Source organism: Mizuhopecten yessoensis, unplaced genomic scaffold (genome assembly GCF_002113885.1).
Source record: "Mizuhopecten yessoensis strain PY_sf001 unplaced genomic scaffold, ASM211388v2 scaffold10755, whole genome shotgun sequence".
Taxonomy (NCBI): Eukaryota; Metazoa; Mollusca; class Bivalvia; order Pectinida; family Pectinidae; genus Mizuhopecten; species Mizuhopecten yessoensis.
The window spans coordinates 547050-574086 of NW_018408705.1; the positions used below are offsets into that span (position 1 = coordinate 547050).

Genomic DNA, 27037 nt, shown 5'->3' on the forward strand with positions numbered 1-27037 from the left:
TTCCTCACAACCATACTGATTTCTTTTGATTGATTTGAAGTCTAGACATTCCTCACAACCATACTGATTTCTTTTTTTTTTACTGTGGGTAACTTGGAGCACAAATTAGTCAATGAGTGCTAATAACTAATTCATAAAATATAACCAACATTGAATGAATTTGATTGTTTATTGTTTTAAATTTATTTTCTTGTATATATATATATAAGATTCAAGCATGGAATAGTCACATAGAAATAGCAACTGCTCATCCATGAGACACTGTACAGCTAAAAAATATTTCATCTTTAAATAGTTTTGTACCATTATTAGATAAACAAATATACTTGTATTTAAATACTAGTCATATAACAGACAAAATATTGCAATTATTGAAAGCCCAGTAGAAATGTCACAAAATGACTTATGACTAACTGCCACTACCTTTCTCACACCTTCGAGATTTAGCTTTTAAAGCACACTATTGATTGAACTTTTAACAAGTTTGTGAAATTTATACTTTTCAAAATATAACCTAGTTAAGAAAAAACTGCTTTTGTATTGTGGAGGTCAAAAGCATGAAAATAAATTCAGTCATTGATAAATGTTATCTAAAATGTCTACACATGTTAAATATAAAGCGACATTGCAAGTACAACATTAGCTTAAGTAGATTTTCTAGATAATGTATAAATTTGAAATTTTGAAAAAGCTGAAAAAATTATCTGTCTACAAAAGCCTCCAAACTTGTTGAGTAATTGTTTATTTTGGTGATGTCAATTACTGACTTAATTTCTGTGGTACATATTCTTCCACCGATCATAGCGACAGTTAAATGACAGCAGGAATTACATAAGAAAGGTTATATTTCCAAACGTCACCTGACAAGATACTCAAAAATCTTGAAATTACTGTGGCTTATATTTGAAGGAATACTTAGCTTATTTTTTAAATGGTACATGCCACATTTGCATCATTGCTAAAAATTCTGTACCATTTACCATGACATTTGGTGTAACGTGTGCAGAGTTTTAGTGCAGAAATAAAGTTAAAAGTGCGCAAATTATAGCTATAGATATGTTCAGGTTTTTTCCCCCATAAAATGAAAGCTGATTTTCAAGATCAACCATATGCATTGACAGCAAAGAATCAAAGGCATATTTTCAAGGCTGGCTAACTTTTTTGTTTTCAAGTCCGGAATATTTTCGAACAAGGCTTTCCATCAACATTTTAGGGTATGCTAATATATTTTGCCTGAACAATTTTTTTCTGGCACTTCATAGTTCAACTTTAGTAAAATATGATTCCCGAACTAGAGGTCATTTAGTACGATCTTGTTAGAAACATGTCCAACATAAGTGTTCCACATGAGATACTCTTTTGTGATCTTCCATCTCATCCATGTTCATCTATACATCTACGTAGAAACAATCATACTTTAAAAATTCAAATGAAAAGTAGAAATAATTGCATACAACTTGTAACAGTAATGTCCAAATCAAATGGCTTATTATAACAGAACAATGAAATAACATATGTTGGCATTACTGTCACTGCAATAGACATGGCAAGCCTATTACGTGGCATGGGCTTATTATTACTAGATAAATGCAGTTATATTGTCGGAACAAAAGGTTTCCACAAGTAAGAGTGGAAATATATATGTATGATATACAATATAAATCATCTATAGAGGATCCCCTGACATTTTTAATCTTTTAAGACTAACAACAGTTCACTTTTAATCCTTTTACTTTTTTGTTACCCTTAACAATAACATAGTGAGAGATAACAAAATGAAGTACTTACACATGACTCGGATAACAAACATAGATACTAACAAATTAATATCAGAAAATAACAAGGCAAATATTGCAAGCAAGCCATATAGTCCCAAAACGACCTGTATGCAGTATTAATACTATTTGGTATAAAAATGATCAAAGGGCCATAACTCTGTTTATTGGTTATGGCTTTATATAATGCACATCAGCTAGAACGCTACATGAATGTTAAGCAAACTAGAATGAGAACTGTTTTAATTATTGCAACATGATTTCGGGCTAAGCAATTCAACGATGAAAAATGGTTTTGGTAAGTTAATATCATTATTTCTGAAAAAGAGCACCCTTTTACGACAGAGCCATTTAAGATTGTGTTGGGATTTCCCAGTATCATTCATTGCACTAAGGGGTGTGAATGGTTCGTCTGGGAGCAGAGTTGATGGACAAATAGTATGGATTATTTGATAATTCTAATTCCACAGATACACAAGACATTAAAACTTTGCTGTTATCGTTTTAAAGTCAGTACTTAGTATATAGATCTTATTATGAACAGGGTGGTTCTGTAGTAAAAAGCCATGTGATTTGGTTATTGCAAACCCATTCCTACCAATGGTTTTCGTGCAATACACATACCTCTACTTTTGTGTACTGTTAGGACCAAATTCCTGGAATAGCGAAAAAGGAGCTTATCAAGCTATGTACAGATAAACCTGATCCTAGACAGGTATAATGTCAATGCCATCTCTACATGTTAAAAGCTGCAGACAAGAATTATATTTCTTCAATTCCTGCATACACTTATATACAACAGTAATTTTCATAGTAAGACTAAATTAAATGCCCAATTATTCTTTACTCTAAACTCCTATTTAGCAAGTTTATTTTTACCAAACCACCTGAAATGTACCTATCATATATTTAACTACTTGTTAATACACAAACAGGCCACAATGATTTCATATTTACTGATGTATTTCGGCTTATTTCTGTTGTAGAACAACAACAAAGGGAAATGTATTTGATGAAGCTCAGTCTGTCTTCATTAAACCATTCTAATGCTGAACTCGGATTCTGTGGTCGAGTATTTTTCATGGCTTTCAGCAAGTGTTGTAGCCGTCACAATGAGTGTTTCCAGTTTGAACTAGAAGCAAGATTTCTGAGCTGTAGGAAAGTTTGTTTGGGTACGAATTGGCTGTATTAACACGGGGCCTGGTGTCTTCCCAGTAGTAGGAAGCACTTAAATTTGTTAAAGCTGTTGTTTCTAACAATTATGGGAAGAACTTGCTAAATGTGTGGATCCTGGGTTTCTGAAGACCGGCAGTCCTGTGACAAGCCAACTACTGAGGGTTCAGCTTCATGTCTCGACGTCTCCAAGGTTTGCCACATCACTATCTGAAGGGAGAAAAATTGGATTGTTTAGGTGAAGGACATACTTTGTGTATAATACAATAAAATGGTTGCAAGTTTATTTGGCTTTTAAGATATTGAGGGATTCCCTAGCTTCATTTGACTCGTACAGTGCAGACTAAATGTGTTCAGTTAGTTAACATTGTATTCAAAATGCAAAGAAGTTATAGACTCAGGAAAGAGACTGTCATTATCCTGTAGATGTTCAGTATATTAAGTTGTTTAGTAGTTAAAATTTGCAAAATTACAGAGATCCCGGTAATCAATTAACCTTATAGCATTTCCTTTTCATATGGTCTATTTAGTAATGACTTGATTAGTAATTCCAGGTTATATTTTGGTTTTTGGTTCAGTTTCATTTCGTAAACTTACCTATACACCTAATGTTGTTGGTTGCCCTACTGACAGTTAACTTACCTATACACCTAATGTTGTTGGTTGCCCTACTGACAATTAACTTACCTATACACCTGATGTTGTTGGTTGTCCTACTGACAGTTAAGTTACCTATACACCTAATGTTGTTGGTTGTCCTACTGACAGTTAACTCACCTAAACACCTGATGTTGTTGGTTGCCCTACTGACAGTTAACTTACCTAAACACCTGATGTTTTTTGTTGCCCTACTGACAGTTAACTTACCTATACACCTGATATTGTTGGTTGTCCTCCTGACAGTTAACTTACCTATACACCTAATGTTGTTGGGTGCCCTACTGACAATTAACTTACCTATACACCTGATGTTGTTGGTTGTCCTACAGACAGTTAACTTACCTATGCACCTGATGTTGTTGGTTGTCCTACTGACAGTTAACCTACCTATACACCTGATGTTGTTGGTTGTCCTACTTACTGTAAACTTACCTATACACCTGATGTTGTTGGTTGTCCTACTGACAGTTAACTTACCTATACACCTGATATTGTTGGTTGTCCTCCTGACAGTTAACTTACCTATACACCTAATGTTGTTGGTTGTCCTACTGACAGTTAACTTACCTAAACACCTGATGTTGTTGGTTGCCCTACTGACAGTTAACTTACCTATACACCTAATGTTGTTGGTCGCCCTACTGACAGTTAACTTGCCTATACACCTGATGTTGTTGGTTATCCTAATGACAGTTAACTTACCTATACACCTGATGTTGTTGGTTGTCCTACAGACAGTTAACTTACCTATACACCTGATATTGTTGGTTGTCCTACTGACAGTTGACTTACCTATACACCTAATGTTGTTGGTCGCCCTACTGACAGTTAACTTACCTATACACCTGATGTTGTTGGTCACCCTACTGACAGTTAACTTACCTATACACCTGATGTTGTTGGTTGACCTATTGACTGTATGGATCTGTATGGATTTGTACATCACTACCCTGAAACTGTAATTAGAAGATATAATGTATTATCATAGCATTAAGCCATGCTATATATAATTGATAACTTTCCTTGATTAAGGAATGACCTTGTCTAATGTCTAAGAGGATGTCCAAGTTAACAACTTGTTAAGATTGACAAAATTATTAACTAGACTTTTGTAGACAAGATACAATTTTGTAAATAATTTATAGTCCAACAATCAAAACAATGACATCTCATTAATCCAATCTTTCATAATCTGTTAAACTTGCTATTAAGACAATTATAATCAAGAAGATAATTAGTTTAAGATGAAATATCCATTAAGTTCTGTAAATCCTTTCTTCAAAACAGAAGTTTCCAAACTAAACAACACATGTCACCAGTGACTGAGTGCCTAAAGCCAGCTGTACTTACTCTTCCCCATTGATAGACAGAACTACGGTGCCCCTTGGACTGCGTTTACGTGTCTTCTCTATCTTGCGGTTCTGCTCTGGGGAGAAGCTATGCCATGCCTTCTTTTTATCCTCCCATTGCCACACAACATCTGTCATTGTGAATGTCGACGCTGACGTCAAAGATGCAGTGTCCGAAAAAGTGTCTAATATAAACCAAGGGGAAAATGATATCTAAATACATGAAACATAAAAGTATAAATGGGCAACAAACTTCGGTACAAAGAACAAGTGCAGAAAGTAAGATTGTTTTTGTACATTGTGCTTTGCATAAACCTCTGACCCTAACTTTAAGACAAGAGACACCTAATTCAACTTTGGACCAGGCCATAGTTTCTTGTTGTTCCTTAACTAATTCTTATAGATTTCCCATAGAAAAGTATAGCTGAAGAGGACATTTTGGATTAAAAAAAAAAAAAAAAGTGTGCATGAAAGCTGAACATTCCAGAAGTAGTTAATGTCACACACCTTAAATGCTGATTTATTTTAAATTATTCACCAAACCTGAAAGGCATTGTCCACTACATCAATTATATATAAGATGACACTATTTTAACACATAACTGCATGTATAGAGTTAAACAAAAGGCCCAAAAGTTCTGTTTTGATCACCTGTTTTATGACGTTTTTGGCAAGGAAAGATTTAATGCTGAAATCCTTGAGAGAAATGTTTGAAATTTTCAGCACATCTGACTTTTGTGACCTTCGAAAATGGTAAACGTAACTGAGTGGGATTCTATAAACAGCACTTCACCCGAGCATGCTACATGGGCAATATTGTAACTCCTAACAGGGTTCTTGAGAAAGAGTTAAATGTAGCTTTTAGCACATTTGATCTGTGACCTTTAATGTAAGCTATGGTCATTTATTTGCAGACTTAGTAGCCCTTCACCCATGCAGGTTACATGCCAGATATCATTTATTAGAAGATTTCGAAACATAAGATCCATTTGTGACCTTATAAAGTGTAGATTACCTATTTGAAAAATCTTGGTAGCACTTCTTCACACTAATCTTACTGTCAAATATCATGATACTAGGGCATATGGTTCTTTAGAAGAAGTTATTTAAAGAAAAGTTGACAAGAAATCTGCATCACGGCACAAGCTCAAACGTGCTTTGTGTCAGGTGAGAAAGTAATACTGGTAATGATAGATAAGATTTTACCACTTAGAAAGTCTGAGTTTGTGCTGATCTGACTTTGGGTTGCTGAGACCACATTGGATGTGCTGGAGGAATGGCTGCTGATGCTGAAAGATCCTGCTGGGTGGCTCAGTGCTCGGAAGGAACTACCAGGGGAGCCGGTGGGAGACTGACCCGATACTGGGGACGGTGGAGAGTAGGTTGTTTTAACCTTGGCTGTTTCTGAATCTTCTGTGGGGTGAGAGATTGTTTTCTGCTGTTCTGTTAAACTAAATTTTGACTTTGTAATGTTAAGACTATCAGAGCTGACAGATTCACTACCTCCTTGCTTTCCTGTGACTGGTGTGCCAATTGACCCAGAGGCTGCAGGATCAGGTGTACTGAGGGACCCTGAGGATTTAAGGCCTGATGGTGTACTGTGTGATAGGGGAGTGCCAATGCTGACTGACTCATTAAATTTTACAGACGCCTCCAGGGTGACACTCAGACTTGTATTTTGGTCACAGAGACCATTGCCATTTGTTGCTTCATCTCCTTCACACAATGTTACACTGTCTCCTGTTAAAGACCCACTGGTGTCTGATTTGTGGTCTTGATGATGTGACAAGGATGTAGCAGAAATGTTTTTATCATTACCAACTGAACTGTGTCCAACGTCCTTTGGAAGGTCTACCTGGAAAATACCATTACTAGGTAGGTCTTTTTGAACAACAGGCAACACTGGTGAGTCTTCTACACTGACAATGTCCATGTGTGACTGATCAGACAACTCAGATTCATGAATCTTACGGGGAGGCAGACTCTGAGCAGATTCATTTCTTTTGTTCATGGCTTCAACCAGAGACAATTCGTCAACTCTCCCAACATCCTCATCTTCTTCCTCATCCTCCTCGTCATCCAGCTGGAGGCTCCTGGAAGCGGGAACCATGTCATAGATTGACATGAATGCTAGATCATCGTCACAGGGAAGATCTGGGATGGATGAAGATTCTGATATACTGCTAGATCTAGACCTCAGATTAATCCCTCCTGCGGCCCCTTCCTCAGCTTCTACAGAAGCACGTTGTTCAGCCCGTATTTGATGCACCTCAAATGGATCACTGATTGAAATGAAATATCAAAAATAAAACTTCAAAATTTCACATAAATTTTCAAAGACAACATACTTTCTCAACAAATGAGGTTCAAAGTGTTATATTGAGAATTTAATTGGCAGTTGATTAAACAATTAATTTTACTCAAATTATCACCAGAGTTTATATGAATATAATTTTGTTTGTTTATTTATACGCCAATGAGTACATTTTATTCACCATACTTGTTTACATTTTTTCATTTCTTAAAAAGAATGTGCCATCTTTACTGACAGGGGCTGTTTGCAGATACAGTATTTTTTATGTATAACATATGCCAGTACTGTAATGTTTTTTATAACTTACCACACTACCAGTTCCTGCTTGCCATTTCGGGTGTAGTGGTATCTTCCTCTGTGACCATTTGGCCATCTTACCTTTAATTGGAAAAACAAACACAATATCCTATAGTTGTCATGTTACTATTATACATTGTATAACACTCAATTCCAGTATCTATCTAATTTTAATTAGCAGAAGTATTTTTTTTGTTCACTCAACAGTCATTTTATACAAGAGACCCAATGGGCCTATATCGCTCACCTGGTTTTAATCTCACACTTGTAATCTTAAAAGTGGACTAAAATACCACTACAGGCAGAATATCAGTGTTTGATTCATAAAAACTTATTAAAAGATTTAAACATATGACGCCTGTGACCTTGAATGTCGAACAAGGACATTAGGTTGAACAGAGTTTATAGTCTTCAAACCCAGCATGCTTCTAGCAAAATATCATTACCCTGGACCTTTGGTTATACAGAACAAATCATTTAAAGATTTAAACATATATTGACCGCTGCAACCTTGAGTATGGGCGAATGTCATTCATTTGAACAAACTTGGTAGCCCTTCATACCAGCATGTTATATTAATGGCCAAATATCATCACCCTTGGCCCTTTTGCTTATTAAGAAGAAGTCATTCAAAGGTTTTAAAGATATTTGACCCCTGTGACCATGAATATAAGTCAAGGTCATTCATTTGAACAGACTTGATAGCCCTTCATACCAGCATGCTACTGGCCAAATATCATCACCCTAGGCCTTTTGGTTATTCAGAAGAATTAACTTGCTTAAATATTTAAACATATTTGACCCCTGTGATCTTGAATATAAGTCAAGGTCATTTTTTCCAACAAACTTGCTAGCCCTTCATCCCAGCATGTTACTGGCAAAAGTTAAGCACCCTAGGCCTCTTGGACATTCAGAAGAAGTTGTTTAAATGTTTTAAACATATTTGCCCCCTGTGACCTTGAATATTTGTCAAGGTCATTCATTTTAACAAACTTAGTAGTCCTTTATCCTAGCATGTTAATGGCCAAATATCATTATCCTAGGCCTCTTAGTTATTCAGAAGAAGTTGTTTCAAGTTTTAAACATATTTGACCCCTGTGACCTTGAAAATAGGTGAAGGTCATTTATTTGAACAAACTTGGTAGCCCTTCATTCCAGTTTTCTTCTGGCCAAATATCATCACCCTATGCCTCTTGGTTATTAAGAAGAAGTTGTTTAAAGTAAAATATTGACGCCGGACGGCGGACAGACGGCGGACAGACGGACGCCGGGCGCCGCACCATGGCATAAGCTCACTTGGCCCTTCGGGCCAGGTGAGCTAATAATGGTGACACATATCCACAAATGATTTCTAACTCATAATGTGTGTTTGTGACAAGGACAGGTGGTATAAATCTGAAAATTAATTTCTCTACTGAAGTTTATGCCAAAATGTCATGCTTGTCCCTACATTTGACCTTACAAAGGTGACATTATACTGAAGATTACTGGTACATATATTTAAAACAAATTTAACTCAGAGAACTCTCTTTTCTATGTTAATTTGTGAGGAAATTTATTCTTGTTCCACTCAATGTGTAGGACAAGATTATGAAAAGATAATTATTTTAAATGTGATATTTGAATTTACTCAAGAATAAATATCACTCAAAATGTAAGTAGACTTTAAACATAGATTGATAGGAAACCATCTTTAATTGGCTTTAAAAAGAAGCTAGGGTGCTTTATTTACCTTATTTTATTTACCTTATTTATAAGTTTTAATATAAACTTTATTGATTTACAGCAATTATAAAACAAGTTTTGTCAACTTATATAATCACTCTTATGAGATGCATTGGATGATTATAACGAACCTAAATTCGACCTTGACCTTTCACCTACCCAGACTTGTCCGTCAGGTTCTGTATGATAAACTGTGCCGATCTTCCCAAACCCACCATCCTGATCCTCGTACTCCCAATCTATCCCTGAAACACAAATGTCTTCTTATTACAGAAGGAAAATGATCTATGAAAACAAGTCTTAATCTCTCGAAGATCTAGAGGTTTATATAGTCTAAATATGTCATGTACTTGTAAAATGAATATTGTTTTCAAATATCCTTTGTAAACTGATAATGCAGAATAACTATTCATGTGGGCTCAATGAATAAGTCTATTTTTTAACCTTATTAAATACCAGTGAAAATATCAATTTGCAAAAAAAAGGAGAAAATAGGCCCCTCATTTCCTATAGAATACCCAGCCATCCAGGTAGCTATCAAACACTTAAATAACCCTGATGTTCTTTTAAATGTGAACCCCAGGAATGATGATAACAAAAATATTTCACTAATTTCCTGAGTTCTGTGGACTATATAGCTGGTTTTGTTGACAGCATGATGGTGATGTGCTAATAGAGTAGACCCAACATGGAGTCTCACCTCGACATACAACACATCCCGTTGCTATGGTTTCATCTGTCTTCAGCAGCCGTGGCTCTTCCACAAACACTACATCAAATGCCTGATTGTTACCATAGCGATATTCCCCTTTGTTGGAGCAGTCCCATTCAACCTTTATCCAACCTGAAGGTCAACACAATGGTCATTGTCATTATTTCATAATTGTGAAAGTGTTATTTAGTTTTCAACAGAAAACAAATTAAAAGCTTGAGCAAAAAAAATCTGTTATTATGCAATTAGAAGGTCATTCATTAGAAATGTCATCGGACACATTTATATCTACAAGTAGATGTAGTAGCCAATATTCCTCACTCAACTTGTCAACGTGAAAATAGCAACTTTTCATAATTATAAGCTTGTTTTCAGGATAATTTTAGAAATATCAAGTTTGAATTGGACCATTACATAAGTACCCAAAACTGAGTCATATAGTGGCAAAGGATGCACCAGAGCCTTAAAACTCCTACATACATGTACCAAAGAGCAATATCAGAAAAAAGCTAAATTTTGACCAATCAGAAGCCAAATTCTGGTGGACATCTTGTCTACTCTGTAAAGAGAAGTCACAGTTGTGTGTGTAGTGTCATTATACACCAACATACTAAAGTTTAGCAAAATGGAACAAAATCTGAGTTTCAACCTATCAGAGGCTGTGGAAGCCACATTACATGTTTGATCTGAAAAAAGAAATACTTTCCGCACATCTACACATGCATATTGTCAATGCTCATGTGCAGTTTGATTTAGTATCTCAAGCAAGTGTAGTCTCATGAAGAAACTTCTAAAAGCCTTGACGTAAGAAAAAAAAGAAGACAAAAAAATCCTGCAAAAACAGTCCCAAAACTCATTTAGTGACATACTAATAAGCGAATAATGAAAGTTGAACGTACATAAGTGGAATTATAGGACTCACCATTCTTGCCGTGACCAATGACTGTACCAACTCCATCTAGATCCTGATTCTTCCACTTCCACTCCGGCCCCTTACGCACTCGTGACCCAATAGGAGGCATCTGAGAATCGCTCTCAGTAAGCTCATCAAAGTTGAAGCCTTTATCCACAGTCTGCTGGAACACAGGGTTATCCAGTATGGCCATCATGTCCTCCTAAAACAAATAATACTGCAAGTTTTTATACTTTACTCAATACTGTTAATGTCTCCTTCTTTTTTAGGGGGGGGGAGGGGCCTCATTTTTGCGGATTTTGCTAAAATGGTCAATTCTGCAGGAATCATTTTTTCACAGATTTCAGGTCTAGTTGCTATGAAGTGCTATAAAGGTAAGACTGGATTAAATGCCTGTATGCCTACTAATTTTGCAGGTTGCCAAAAATCGTGAAAACTTTTTACCCATGAAAAATCTATGGCAGCATATTAGTAAGGTATAATTAGGGATGCATTATGCATTATCATCAAGCAGTATGCTTTTATGTTTAAACTAATTAAGTCATCTAAATTGTTCATATATTTGCTGAACTAATAATCGCAGTACCACTGCAACCATGACACCCACCATATATCAAACTTTCATGTTACAATGTAACATTGCCTGAAAAGAAATACAATGTATGAAATTCAACTAACAAAACATTTATCAACTACACATTAAATATCTAGATCTCTAGACCACTACACATTAAATCTCTAGATCTCTAGACCACAGCACATGCCTCTCTCTATACCTCCATGACATGCTTGTGTGTCCACCCGAGTGTCAGCGCCATAACATTAGGAAAGGATTAAGGTGAGCAGTTATTTATTACGGTAGTACAATTTTTTGACAAGTGCTCTATAAATATTCTATCATCAATGTATCCAAAAGCACTAACAACACAACTTTCTTCAAGTATTCATTGTATGTTTAAAAATATTCTTATTACTACGTACTGAATTAGTTAAAAGTTACTGAATCATAATGATGACAAAAAGGAATTTATCATGATAGAAAATTATTATTGGTGATAAATTTACGCATTGTAATTATTTACTGACCAGGTCATCTTCAGAGAAGTTTTTTTCTGTCATCTTGACCACTGTCTTGAGGGCAGTTGCATCCAGTCCCTCATGAGGAAGTATCTTCCTGACTCGCAGTACACAGGCCTACAACGTCACAAAACTAGTCAGATACATCTTATTTTACATTTCAGTTACAAAGCATTGATGATACAAACCTATTTTTCACAAATAGCATTGATTTTACAAATAAAGATGTTTTTTTTCTAAATTTAAAATCATAAAATTTGAACTAATTTAAGAAAAGGCAAAAGAGAATTTTCTTTAAATGACGTATAAAATAGAAGGATATTAGTGCTGATGGCTCACAAGATTACTGCAGTGTCGTCCTATCCTGTAAACTTCGTCTAATGACACCACCTGGCCGGATGTGGTTTTGGCAATGTCTATCAGCAAACTCTGTAACAATTTTTTTTACATGTATGTATTTTTGTAAGCTCCTAAAATATGAAATCCACATAAATCTGTTTTTTTTCTGATGGGTTTTAAGAGCATTTTCAGAACTTTCATATGAAATAAGGTCAACTGATCCTTGTGAAGGCAGGAAGGGTTACTCATATTTCAAGGTGGTTATAGGGCCTTTGCAACTAGCCAATATCTTTCTCAACACCCTGGGGAGCATACAGCCAGAGCTGCCATTTCGGCACTAACAGCTAGCATTCAACAATTCTAGCGCTGCCCAACCACGTACTCATTTACTGCTTAGTAGACATGAACAAGGGGAGTAAAGTATCTTGCTCAAAGATACAACACAGTAACGTGCCATGACTCGAACACGCAACCCTTCGGTCACGAGCCCGGCGTCCTACCACTAGACTACCTCCTATGAGAAGAAATTATCAAAGAAGCAATTCTGAACACATCATAATTTCATTTTAAATCTAATAATTGACACAAGTTTCATGTTTGTCTACTGTTAGCATATTAGAAATGGGAGCCTTATATAAACAAGAGATTTTTTATTGCTGTTGTAATAATTGATACCTCATGTGTGACCTACCTGATCAGTATCATCTCCGATAGGTACACAGTATACAGGAACCCTCCTCTCTGCTAGTCCCTGCGTAAATGTCAGCACCGCGTCTCTCACCTGTTTGGAATGAGATTCAGCAGTTTGGTATGAATAATAAACCCAAGTTTGTTTTGAACACAAACAGTAATTGAACACTTATTTTGCTAGCTTTTGAAAACATTTCTCTCGAATTTTTCTGACAGGTGACTTTACTAGTTTTCAAAAGCTTGCAAAGTTTCAATTACTATTTGTGGTCAAAAGAAACTGAGCATTTAGTCTTGTTATCATTGTGAACTTCTATCATTCATGTCACCCTAAATCCTGTTTGTCATTTTGTGCTAGGTTGTTTCGATGAAAAAATATTTTAAGGACGAATATTTTTTAAGCCTGTTTAGTAGTGTATGTATACTTCAGTCTTCATTTTTGAGTTTTTGTTAGTCTTGCTCAGCCTTTCTCTTTTTGAGTTTTAGTTAGTCTTGCACAGTGTATTTTTTGAGTTTTTGTTAGTCTTGCTCAGCCAGGTTTTTTTTTTTTTTTTTAGTCTTTCTCAGCATTTTTTTTTTTTTTTTTTTTTTTACATTAGACTCGATCAACCCTTAACAATGTCGACCAGATTTGCAAATAGCATCCACATAAAATTCTTCCGACAACACAATTTTTCATGAAACATGAACTCAGTAAGTTTTCGAACACTAAACATATTTATAACTGTATTTAGTTGAAACAATAACCTCGGGTGAACTGGATTTCGGGCGAAACAACCTGTGGTGCGAACTGGATTTAGGGCGAAACAAACTTTGGTGCAAACTGGATTTAGGGCGAAACACCCTGTGGAGCGAACAGGATTTAGGGCGAAACAACATGTGGAGCGAACAGGAGTTAGGGCGTAACAATTTGTGATACGAACAGGCGGGGCCCCAAAGGGAAAATTAACCAAAACAGGAGTTAGGGCGTAACAATTTGTGATACGAACAGGATTTAGGGCGAAACACCCTGTGGAGCGAACAGGATTTAGGGCGAAACAACTTATGTAGCGAACAGGATTTAGGGTGAAACAACCTGTGGAGCGAACAGGATTTAGGACAAAACAACTTGTGGTGCGAACAGGATTTAGGGCGAAACAACCTGTGGAGCGAACAGGATTTAGGGCAACAACCTGTGGAGCGAACAGGATTTAGGGCAAAACAACTTGTGGTGCGAACAGGATTTAGGGCGAAACACCCTGTGGAGCGAACAGGAATTAGGGCGAAACACCCTGTGGAGCGAACAGGATTTAGGGCGAAAAACTTGTGGTACAAACAGGATTTAGGGCGAAACACCCTGTGGAGCGAACAGGATCTAGGGCGAAACAACATGTGGAGCGAACAGGATTTAGGGCAACAACTTGTGGTACGAACAGGATTTAGGGCGAAACAACATGTGGGGCGAACAGGATTTAGGGCGAAACAACTTGTGGTACGAACAGGATTTAGGGCGAAACAACTTGTGGTATGTACAGGATTTAGGGCGAAAACACCCTGTGGAGCGAACGGGATTTAGGGTAAAACGATCCAGATCATAAGTTCATAGTTTATATGTTTCCTTAAGTTAGCTCAAAACTTGGTATTTTACTGTGATAGTTTATCTAGTGCTGTTATACATTTAAGGTATATTTCCTTTTTATGTTGAATGGTTTCAAAAACCATTTTCCTGATAAAAATCTTTCTGTCAGCTGATATGATGAAAGTTACACACATAAATATTTTACATATACATGTATGTACTTTTTTTTCTCTAAGATGTGACTGCAGAAATTGAGAATTTCAAATACATAACAAAAGTTTTATGGGACACAATATCTTTTTAAAGCAAATTTCAATAGTGTAATCTAAAGCACCTGTCTCACCTGAGTTTCCAGGATGATGTTGCCCGACTGTCAGCAACATGTGTTATCTGCAACATGTAGTGTTTTATACCTAACAAAATTTCAGTCCATAATTTTTAAACTGTTATTACTAATACAAAATTAAACAGTTACCTGGGGTGTGACAGGAGATTCCTGATCGTCTTGTCCTCCCAGTAAGTGGTGGTCTGTGGCTTGACCATCGCTTAGCAACACAATCCGAGGGGAAATCTTGTGGTTACATACTAAAGTTGTGGCATCACCTGTACATTAAATTTAGTAAAAAAATTGTAATCAAATAGTGGACTAAAATTCTTAAATACTTTCAGTGGCTCTGTATCATTTTATAAGGCTACTCTAAATACAATAAAAATCTTTTGCGAAATAGTAATTTATAAATGTAAAGAATTACATTTTTCTCCAAAATCCCATTTTCATCATTCTTTATGTGAAATGTAATAAATCTCATACAAAGTAAGATATAGTATTAAAGACACCATGTTTATATATATAACGAGTGTAAGACCTGGAAAGCATCCATGTTGTACCTTCATGTTTAAATAGAGCGAGAGCCATGTCAAGTCCACCATACAGAGGAGACGAACCAGCAGCCTGGAGACCGGCTACAACAAAAAACCTGATCATGTTCCGAGTACCAAAAGTGCCAACCTGTCCATATCACTACAATGTGAATAACTTTAATTATTTCTTAAGTTCTTTTTTTTTTGTAGTATTACTCAAATGTCTTATTTGAGAGGAATACAAATCATAGCTATAACAAAGGGTGAGCAACATTTATTGTTTCTGCATTTACACTGATGTGTCTGAATATAAACATTCACTATCTAAATGCTTGATCTCCTCTCCTATAAAGTCTAATACCTGGAAATAACAGCTGATGACATTCAGAGTATTTAGACTCTGATACATGTATATATATCATCTGTAATTTTTTGTTACCTGACCATCAGAAATTTTGCTGATTTAACAAATTACTGTAAGTAATATTTTAGCCTCTGGCACAGACTTTCTTGCGAATATCCAACTAGATTAGAAATTTTACCTATACCAAACTGTAATTTGAGGTCCAATGAGGTTCATTATAATCAGGTTACGACAACTTTATCTCTCTTTGAAGATTTTTGTAAGGGGATATTCCCTTAAATACCTAATCTTATTTTGAAAATCATGCATGAAACTGTTTCACATTTGATATAAGTTAAATACCTTGTTTTTGCCATATCTGTTGAACTTTTAACCATTTCTTGTGAAGTCAAACACCCAATACATTTATATACAATGAAGAAAACAGTAGGGATCTCCTTACCAATACACTGTCGCACGGAGTTGTAGTCCTTGGTCAGATAGTGCCTACACTGTGTGATGTGGCCAAAGGTTACCACGCCAACATTTTCTTCCACTTTCTCCTCTTTTGCCACCATCTCTATCCCTGTTAAATATGTGTGTGAATAATTACAAATCATGAAAGTTCCAGATAGACCTACATATCTTCATAAATATTAAATACACTATAATACTAAATGGTCAGCAAAGGACATGCCATGTGCCTAACCGTACCCCTTATGGCCTAATATAAGAACAATGACCTTGACCTCAGAAATGTTTTAAACCCTACATCTACAAATCACTATGTCAAAACTCAGGAAATCTTCAGAGACAAAAGTGTGGACGGACGGACACAGTGATTAGTATAGGGAATCTGCATCTCCAAAAACGGACCCTAAATATACATGGAAAAGAAAATATGATTTCAATTCAATTTGTATAATTGACTATTGACCTATTGCTAGAATTTTTTTCTCATGATTTTCAGAAAACCTTGAAAGGACCCATCCCTAATGGTTACAGAGTTGAATATCTGACATGTTAATGGGTACTACTGGCAAAACCATTGAGGATCAGAGTTAAATCACTATAAAGGCTTTTAACAGTTCACCTTTGAGTTATCTTTCCTTGGAGACAATGAAATTCCATACCCCTTTCTGTAGTGAAAGATATCGATCATAACCCTAGGTAAACAAGACCTTAAATTATTTACTGTTAAATGATTGCCAGGATAAACTTAGGTTTTTGGTTTAGAAGAGTGCAACATTAAGAAAATAACAAATTACAACAACTGTTAGTAGATGTTTTCTGTAAAAACAGGTATAACACAAGGAAGCTACAGAGAATTGAACTAGAGCTGTAAGCCTTTGGCTAAATTATACTATTACTCCCTCCAAAAAATGGTTAAAGTGAGAAATAAATTGCAATTCATACAACTCTATCAACTCTGTTAGTCTATTAGGATAATTGATTTACAAGCTGATCACAGTATTTCCCTCCCTCCAACTTCTTTAAAGGGGAACAATAACATTAACTGATATGATTAAATGTCAAATTAACTTACAATCTATTATCTCAAGAATGGCATCCTTGGCTTGCTGAAGGCCGTTCTCCTTCATGCTGTCTGATATGTCGACTACAAACACAGTGTCTATCCCGTCACCATAGGGAAGACTAATATCCTTGGCTGCAAAGATTGGAATGGTTAGTGAACATACCCCACCAGGGGAGACTACTCTCTTTGGCACAATGGTTAGAACTTTTACCGAGTGTCTGAATAAAGAGTGCAGATAAATGAAAGAAAAATGAATGCATTTCGATTAAAAGTGGGCCCTGTTAAAATGGTCCAGATAACACAGAAGTATTCTGTGATAAATGAATGCACTTGGTTTACAAGTGGGCTGACCTAAATGACAGAGGTTAAAATGCTTAGATTCAGAGATTTGCAAGAAGTAACAGCATAAAGTCAAGAATTATATTTGATTATCTTTCTTTCAAAACCATGTTACAAATTTAAAATAACAATTTCCAAAATAAATACAGCTGTGCATGTGAATAAACCTTGTTGTATGTAGCCTACTTAGGTAACGATGAAGGCAAGTGACAAAATCAAGGGAGACTACCCTTCTTAACTCAAAACGTTTTTTATTCGTCAGATAAATAAGGAAATTTTTAGGAAACCTTAATGAATGATAAAATAAGAAACTCAACAATAAATTTGTATGTTCATATTTAAAACCTGTACAATTTGTTGATTTACAAAGCCTGAAGTTGTAATAAGTGACCTGTAAAGGAATTTCTCTCACCTTTGTTTGCTTCAGCTTTGACTACAGAATTCCACATCTCATCACTGATGACACCATTGACAATCTGTCTCTCTTCACTCTCATCCACCTGCTGGTCAGCACCAGTATTTGGGGCACTAACTGCGGATCCATTAGGATAATGCTGTTCAGTATTACCTGTTTCCTTTGCATTGATTTGTTCATCATTTGAATTTAAAGCATTTGTGGGGTCCACTGTTCTGTCCTCATCTGCATTTTCACTGCTTGGATTAGTGTTTTTCTCGCCTATTGTCTCTGTAACTGTCATATCTGACTTCTGTGACTCATCCGACCCATTCTTATTATGTCCCTGTCCAATTACTGAAAGCTGTTCTGTTCCTTCCTCTGTTGTCTCAGACGGCTGTGACCGCTCGTTTGCTAACACCTGGTCTGTTCCCCCCATAGCTTCATCCAACTTTGTACCTGAAGCCTGACCTGACTCTGAGGAATCCTCTTTAGGCTGGCCCACTGTGTCCAATTCCGGAGATTCCTTTACTGTCTCCTGATGGTGGGATGGGGTATCATGACGTCCCCTGTGTCTGCGATGTCGGTCCTTGCCCGAGGCCTCTTTAGTGAGTGTAAACTTGAGGTTGTCTATACCGGTACACATAGATGAGACAGTGTCTCCGAGCTCTGCCACAGTTCTCACTAGCTGTTGCATCTCCTCATCCTGTTCGCATTCCCGTCGCTCCACATCCTGCAGCCTCTGCATCAGTGCCTCTGAACACGATACAAACAGTCATACAGTATGTAGCTGTGTAATATCGTAACACTTTCATATGTGATTTTTTTACAGATAATACTTTTGTGTGTTTTCTTTTCTAGTTTACAGAATAGTTAGTACCTTGGTGTTTACAAAGCGTGGTCAATATCAGATAGAATTTGATAAAACCCCAATATTTGTGTATGAATCACTTTTTGACAATTAAAACCTGATTTCCATAGGCTACTGAAATACATTAAGTCACTTAACTAACACATCAAAGTTTTAAATTTGCATTTCATTTCATGAAAAATAGTATTTTAGTGATAAACTAAGCTGTATAAAAAATCTTGCTTACACTTACAAGATTTCTGAACTTACTAATTTGTTCCTTCTGTGTGCGTTGTTTGCCATAAAAGAATAAATGATCAAAAAGGTTAAACTACCAATTGAAAATTAGCTGGTATTGTTATTCTGATGTATTGTACAGAAAATGAAATTTTTGTATACTTTAACTACAGGTTTTTTGAAATTTGTGTAGAAACATATATGGTCACTTTATAGCCGTTACACCCTTGTCAACTACATACCTGTCAGCTTTACAATATGTCTGAAAAAGAGAAAGATCAGTTAACATAAAAGCTGTAAATATTGTACATATTCTTTGGTTACTTCAGTATATTGTATGTAACAAAAAAAATGATGTTTGCAGAGTCATTCAGGTTCCTATATAGTGACTATTTGTGGATAGTGACCACATGTTTATAAAACTTTATAAATGATTATGGAAGTGTATTTTGCAAGATACAGAACATAAGAACCTGTCTATAAAGTCCACATGCACAATTTTCACTTTCTTATCTTAATGGTCTTTTATTAAAATAAAACTTTAAAGTACACAACATTTGGTCACACTTACAAATTTTCTCCGTCCATTTTATCATGTTGCTGATCCAATCTCTTTAAGATGAAGTTATTTGTTCTTTCTATCTCCGAGATGGATTCTTTCATTTCTGCTAAATGCTGAAAAGAAATGGACAATGGTAAACAGTTTGTTAAAGTTTCAACTATGAGTATATGTGCTGAATTGTGGCAAATGGATAATTAGGGGCTGGTGGTTAAGGCATATGACTGTCTACGATCACTAGCCCTCCACCACTGGGTCGCAGTTCCAGGCCTACCTGGGGCAGTCCCCAGGTACTGGCCGCAGATTGGTATTTTTTTCTCTGGGTGCTCTTGTTTACTTCCACCACCAAAACATGACTTGTCCTTAAAAATGTTATATCTATCACCAAATATTAAACTGAAATATGACACATGTAAGATATTGATGTCATCAGAGTGCCTAAAGTAATCAAAGCTGTTAGATTTGTCAGTTAGAGTAAAATGTAAGAGCAATGATGATTGAGACTGAATTCTGGGTGAAATGAAGCTGGACCAATGTGTAGCCTTAGCTATCCTTGTTTTGTAGTGGAATTTAACTGGATGGTAATCGTTGGTAGAGCGTCTGTCTAGTGTTTGGAGGGTCCCAGGTTGGAATCCTGGTCACGGCACCATTTGTAACAGGAGAGAGAGCATGCAATCGCAGATTTCCTAATCAGACGCTCTACCACTGACCTAGAGGGAAATTCCCTCTAGCTTGAAGCAAGAAGGCAACTGTAATCATATGTGCGATTAAAATCTGCTACACTTATGTAACATTTCTTGAAATTCTTAATTTTTGCTGCTTTTATCTTCAAACCATTTTTTCAATTAGTCACAATCCAGAAACATGTCAATTTTTGTTTCAGCAAAACCGCTACACCTTACGAATTTAGAAACCACTACATCTGAGCTGTGAAATATTGTTGAAGCAGCAATAATAAATCAAAGGGGAGGACATATGTATCTCATTTTAGATCCGTGTATCATACCTTGGAACCCTGTTCAGAGTGGAGTGGGTTTTCCTTCTCATCTGTTTCCATGGTAATGGATCAGGAGTCGACAGTAAATGTGTGATGACCAAGTCACAAAAGCAAAACTTCCATCTGATGATCAAAATGAGCAAAACTAATAAGTACAACAATATATGACATTACATTTTGTATGAACAGGATGATCGAGTTTAACAAGATACATTTTTGTGTATATTATTGGGTTGTTTGTGTATTCATTTCATTTTTGCTGCATCATTATTATTGTTCTGTCAATTTTTCTGCCCAGTTTATATCAGTTTTCCTGGAGTAATGTATCAGAACTGAAGATAACATCTCTCCGTTAAATATTAAATAACAAAACTTACCAAATCTAACAGAACCTATTTTTTTTGACGGGGATATTTACTGAATGTATTAGGAAGATTTTTTACTGTATTTAAGATATATATAAATAATGTTTAAAATTACTTTCATGTTTTTATTATCATTTTAAAATGAATCCCTCCCCCATCCATTTTCTTCTGATATGATAAGAGAAAACTTTCATGTGAATGTGTGTTCATTTTGTTGTAGTTGAATGACATTAATTATTATTGAAAAGAAGATAATGTCACTCCACTTTTTATAATATCACCTTAATGGAACTGGCAATCAATATAACATTAAATTTATTACTTACTCTAAATGAACCCTGTAGTACATTTTAATTACTTTTCAAATTGAAAGTGAATGTAAACACACAGAAATTAAATTCACTGATTATAATTATGAACATCTCTAATGTAAATGAAAATGACTTTTTAATATCTTATTTTAAGTATATTGTCAAGTCTTTGGTACCGTTAGCCTAGTGAAGCTAGACTAGTGAACCGACTGTAAAAAGGGGAGACGACTCTTTCCGCTATCTCTTACCTATATATATCGACCTAACATAATTAGTCATAGACCTGAAGTGTCACCTAGCTACACGTTTCTCCTGAACATTGGGACATTTCATTTTATAGATATAACCTATCAGGACCGGAGCAACCTATTCCTCGTCAACACATCCTTGAAAAGCGAAAGGGGATATTCTGCCCATGAAATTTGCGCTGCGCTTAATGCGCCTCTTATACAAATTGTTAATAAAGCTACGTTCGAATATAGCATCGACAAAAACGGAGTGTAATCATCTTGTTCATATTAGCTATCAATGTGATTACATGTACGCCTACCTGACTGTAAATAATTGTCATAATATGCGTTAAAACAATCCCAGCTTGACAGGTGCTCGTGGGTTTCTCCAAGTTAATTTCGGAACAACTCGGTCGTTTATATCGCTTTGCGTTAGACTTTTTATTAGCTGTGAAATTTCCAGTTAGGATCGAGGAACGTAGGAAGTCAGGATTTCCATGGAAGTGTTGCAACATGGAACTTTGGATCTCGGACAGAATAGCAGCGACAGCATCGTGAGGTATCGTTTTGCTTAAATGTTTAAAAACTTAGTATGCTTTTATTGAAACGAATCGTGATTTTATACCGGGGTGGCCTAATCGGACAGTGGGAAAAGTTTGTCTTTTTTAAGTTTTTATATTGATGATATTTAATAGTTTTATAAAATATCACTTTTATTTCAGGTTGGAACTATATAATTGCAAGTCAGTTCTGCAAATAACAAGTCAATTCAAACAGATTTGATTGTTTAATATGTTGTTTTATCATATAATTAATTTAACTTTCGTTTTCCATTACGTTACCATGATGATCAATATATGATTCCAAGAGAACAGAAAATGAGTAATGCCTATGCTACATTAATAATACTTGGATTGGTGTTTACGATAATTCTGTTATTGATATATATCATATTTGACAAGTTTAACTTGGTTTTTTTTTTTTATAATATTTTTAATGTTGTTTAAATGCACTTTATAGAGACATATATCATCTACATTTTATAGAAAAAGGAAGTATTTTAAACCTTACATGTAATATGAATATCATCATCAGACAATAAAGAAATGTTTACTTTTATGTACAAGTTATACTTTTAAGAACAGTTTGAGGTCAACGATGTGCTTTATGGAGCGGAAAATTTGGAAACCTCAAGTTCCTGTTCAATACAAAGTAAAACACTTATCTGGGCTGGTTATAATGTACTTCCTCAATTAGGCTTTATTATGTCATAAACTTTCCTGTTTCAAAACAGGTTTTAGTGAAGGACGTTAACAACCTGCCTTTTGAAAGGTTTAAAAACAAGTACATGCTGATTTTTAAGAACCAGCGTAAATAACATCATTTAGACTATACACGTACCATGTGCTACTGATGTCAGTCGCAATGTCAGAGACTATCCTTAAATACATTTGTCTGCAGTTTCCATACTCATATTATATTCAGTGGGTAGGTAGGCAAGTAAGGATCTTTTTCTTTGTTAGGAATTTTATATTTCTATATAAAAACCCAAAGTACTAGGATTGGCCCCATGCTTGTTGACAATTAGGCCTAATACAAATATATGAGTGTTTCCTGTTTCGGCTCCAAAACAAATAGGGTAGGTAGGTAGGAAAAACATTTTATTTTGTTTTTTTTATTTTATTTATTTTTCTGGTGAAGAAAATTTCCTGATTACCTCTGTGAATGTTAAAAATATGGTAATTGTTTTAATAAAGTATGAATGGCACCAAATATATAGTTTTTAGGTCACCTAAGCTTTGCTCAAGTGACCTATTCTAATCACTTTCCGTCCGTCGACGTCCGTCATGCGTAAACTTTTTACATTTTCAACTTCTTCTCAAGAACCAGTCAGAATCATCCTTTCAATTAGTAGATGAGGCTACAAAATTGTAATATTGGGATTCCTACCCCAACCCCTGGGGCCAGGGCGGGGCCCCAAAGGGAAAATTAACCAATATTTCAAAAATCTTCTACCCCAGACTCAGAGGTATAATAGTCATTTTCTCTGCATTGAAAGAAAAAATCATCAGGGGCTTTATTTAAATTGTAAATTTCAGAACCCCCGGGCTATCCGTTCTCCCTTGGGTAGGGGGTAAAGTTTACTATAGTTTATATAGGGAAATAACACTTTTGGGGATATTTTGACAATTTTCTGTAGGAAATTATTTTTACTTGGTGAGAATTATCCTTGGAGGAAGATAGTTTCAAATTGTAACATTGAGATTCCTCCCCCAACCCCTGGGGCCAGGGCGGGGCCCCGAAGGGAAAATTAACCAATATTTCAAAAATCTATTCCAGAATCAGAGGTACAATAGTCATTTTCTCTGCATTGAACGAAAAAGTCATCAGGGGCTTTATTTAAATGGTAAATTTCAGAACCCCCGAGCTATCTGTTCTCCCTTGGGGAGTGGATAACGTTTACTATAGTTTATATAGGGAAATAACACGTTTGGGTATATTTTGACAATTTTCTGTAGGAAATAATTTTTACTTGGTGAGAATTATCCTTGGAGGAAGATGGTTTTAAATTGTAAAATTGAGATTCCTCCCCCAGACCCTGGGGCCAGGGCGGGGCCCCGAAGGGAAAATTAACCAATATGTCAAAAATCTTCTACCCCAGACTCAGAGGCATAATAGTCATTTTCTCTGCATAGAAAGAAAAAATCATCAGGGGCTTTATTGAAATTGTAAATTTCAGAACCCCCGAACTATCTGTTCTCCCTTGGGGAGTGGATAAAGTTTACTATAGTTTATATAGGGAAATAACACTTTTGGGTATATTTTGACAATTTTCTGTAGGAAATTATTTTTACTTGGTGAGAATTATCCTTGGAGGAAGATAGTTTTAAATTGTAAAATTGAAATTCCTACCCCAACCCTTGGGGCCAGGGCGGGGCCTAAAGGGAAAATTAACCAAACATTTTAAAATTCTCATCCTTTGATGACATGACATTAGTATTGTATTTCACTTAATTTACATGCTGATTTCCACATCACATCTAAACAATAAAATAAAGCTACCAGTACCTATGATATAACTCAGGTGACCGCTAAGGCCCTTGGGGCTCTTGTGATGCTGCTGAAATCCTGCATCTCTTAACTAGGTTTTAGTAATCCAAACTCCACTGATGGTCACCAGTGTTACAATTCTCTTTTGTATCAGTAGCTGATGCTTTCTGTTCTCAATTTCCACTGCCACCCGAGTTTAAATTAATTGAACAACAAAATAAGTACATTTATATTTACACTATATTTACAAACAAGTTCATTATTACTAACTTCCAATCCTAATTCTCACTTTAACTCTGACTTTCTATAGCTAACTCTCATCTATATCTCTAGACCTCTGAACTCTGTCTTTGATCCCCAACTCAACCTCCTTCCTCAAGACTCCTTAACTCAACTCCCAGACCCAACTCTCTCTTCTCCTCCTTTGACTCCCAAGCTGAACTATCTTACTATCTGTCCCTTAGCAAAATCCTGCTACATTAAAATTGTTGATGCTGCTGAAATCCTGCTAAAATTCTACCCCTATACGACTAGGTTAACTGGCCATAAATCTTGCTAAATTTGACTCCAGGGGTCACAGCATCAGCTGGAGGTCAGCATGAGGTCAGCACCAGCTGGGTACCAACTCTGACATCAGAGACTGGACAATTACTGAGCCCTCTTGGTATCTTGTTTAATTGGAAAAGAAATATGCTTTCATATCTCTCAGTCAAATTATATAATTTTGACATTAACCCATTCACCCCTAAAATCACATTTGAACCTTACCAAATCAGAGACTGGGCAAGTCCAGTTCAAGTATGTGGGGATGCATGAGTTAACATGTCAAATTGATCAGTTAGGTAATGTGGTTCAATAGTTCTTGGCTGAAATCAATTAGACTCAGGCCAAAGGAGTTTTAACTTATTGACCCCTGCATATTTAAACTGGACTTGCCCAGTCTGTGACTTTAGGGGTGAATGGGTTAAAATTATTAGTTTCTATAAAACCTATCGATTTATTTGAAATATCATTCTGTTATAATTCAATGAAAAAGGGATTAACTGATAATTCGCTGAAAGGATTTAGTAATTTACTTCAATGAGGAAATAATATTTATCTGCGTGGTGATAAGAAATTTATTGGTCCTGATCAACTTTCATGTTTATGTTATTGTTTCATCCAATGTTAACATTTTTAGTTTGAGCAGTACAATTACTGTGAACTTCCTGATGACTAGCTGTACCTACTTGTGTATATCAGTATTCACTGGCGTGATCGGATTGGTTGACTTACGTTAAGTGACACATGTTTTCTAATTACTGGGTACTTTCATACTCCAATGTAGTACTCAACTTCCTTTTAGCCCAGTGGGTTTAAAAGATATAAAAATGAAGACGCCTTCCATTCATCATCCTCTCTTACCAAACTACTGAACAGTCAATTTTTTACTTTATTTTCAAATAGTTAGGTGAGCGATTCAAGGCCTTTGGGCCTTTAGTTTTCCAATTTTTGTTCAGCCATATCAATGGTTATTAATCTTTACATAGCCAAATATATCTTGATGTCAAATTCAGGTCAATTTTCAGGTCAAGAACAAAACAGTCAATTTCAAGGCAAACATTGACCTCAATCTGACTTGAAATCAACCTGAATTTGATATGAAATTCTTTTCAGGTCAATTTGACCTGAAATTGGCATGAAAAAAAGATATGCTTCAGGTTTGCAGTTCTAGAAATAGAATGGCTGACATCCTGAATGTGTAGGTGATATAAGTAGTTGGTGTAGGTGTAGAATGTGACTGATATAACTATGTGGTATTTTACAGAATGTCACTCCAGTGTATAAAAAAATCATAAACCAGACAGCCCAGCATTGTGATCGAGATGGCCTCTTCAATAGAGCAAGTCTGGTAAGTATATCACTGTACAGGAAACTTGCGTAAACAAATCACCCATTGTTATTAGATTAACTGTATATGATATACTTGTATCTGAATGGGTGATGCTGGTCAAGATAGATTAAAAACCTCTGTGTACTCATCTGTCTGAACAGAGTCAATAAATACCTGTATAAACTCACCTGTCTGATCAGGTTCAATAAATACCTGTATAAACTCACCTGTCTAATCAGTGTCAATAAATATCAGTATAAACTCACCTGTCTAATCAGTGTCAATAAATATCAGTATAACCTCAACTGTCTGAACAGAGTCAATAAATACCTGTATAAACTCACATGTCTGATCAGGTTCAATAAATATCAGTATAAACTCACCCGTCTGATCAGTGTCAATAAATATCAGTATAAACTCACCTGTCTAATCAGTGTCAATAAATATCAGNTTGTCTCATCAGTGTCAATAAATATCAGTATAAACTCACCTGTCTAATCAGTGTCAATAA

At 35.7% G+C, this 27037-nt stretch overlaps 2 protein-coding genes across 2 annotated transcripts in view; one reads left to right on the forward strand and one right to left on the reverse strand.

The window, feature by feature from the left end:
* Positions 1-161: 161 nt before the first annotated feature.
* LOC110462159 lies at positions 162-22008 on the reverse strand. Its single transcript, XM_021516002.1, has 20 exons — positions 21923-22008; positions 20706-20819; positions 19712-19815; positions 19383-19402; positions 18072-18809; positions 17330-17452; positions 16247-16369; positions 15468-15542; positions 15055-15182; positions 13026-13115; positions 12335-12424; positions 12005-12112; positions 10928-11120; positions 9994-10137; positions 9453-9538; positions 7579-7649; positions 6164-7239; positions 4959-5142; positions 4491-4564; positions 162-3158 (listed from the first exon to the last, which is right to left on the reverse strand). Exons 2-20 carry the CDS (start codon positions 20754-20756, stop codon positions 3121-3123), a joined length of 3516 nt encoding a protein of 1171 aa, XP_021371677.1. The 5' UTR covers positions 20757-20819; positions 21923-22008; the 3' UTR covers positions 162-3120.
* A 12-nt stretch (positions 22009-22020) lies between these two features.
* The window catches only part of LOC110462158, a 46303-nt gene continuing 41286 nt past the window's right edge, over positions 22021-27037 (forward strand). The window contains exons 1-2 of the mRNA XM_021516001.1: positions 22021-22161; positions 26461-26544. Coding sequence (XP_021371676.1) covers positions 26519-26544 — 26 coding nt within the window. The 5' untranslated portion in view covers positions 22021-22161; positions 26461-26518. The remainder of the gene's footprint in view (positions 22162-26460; positions 26545-27037) is intronic.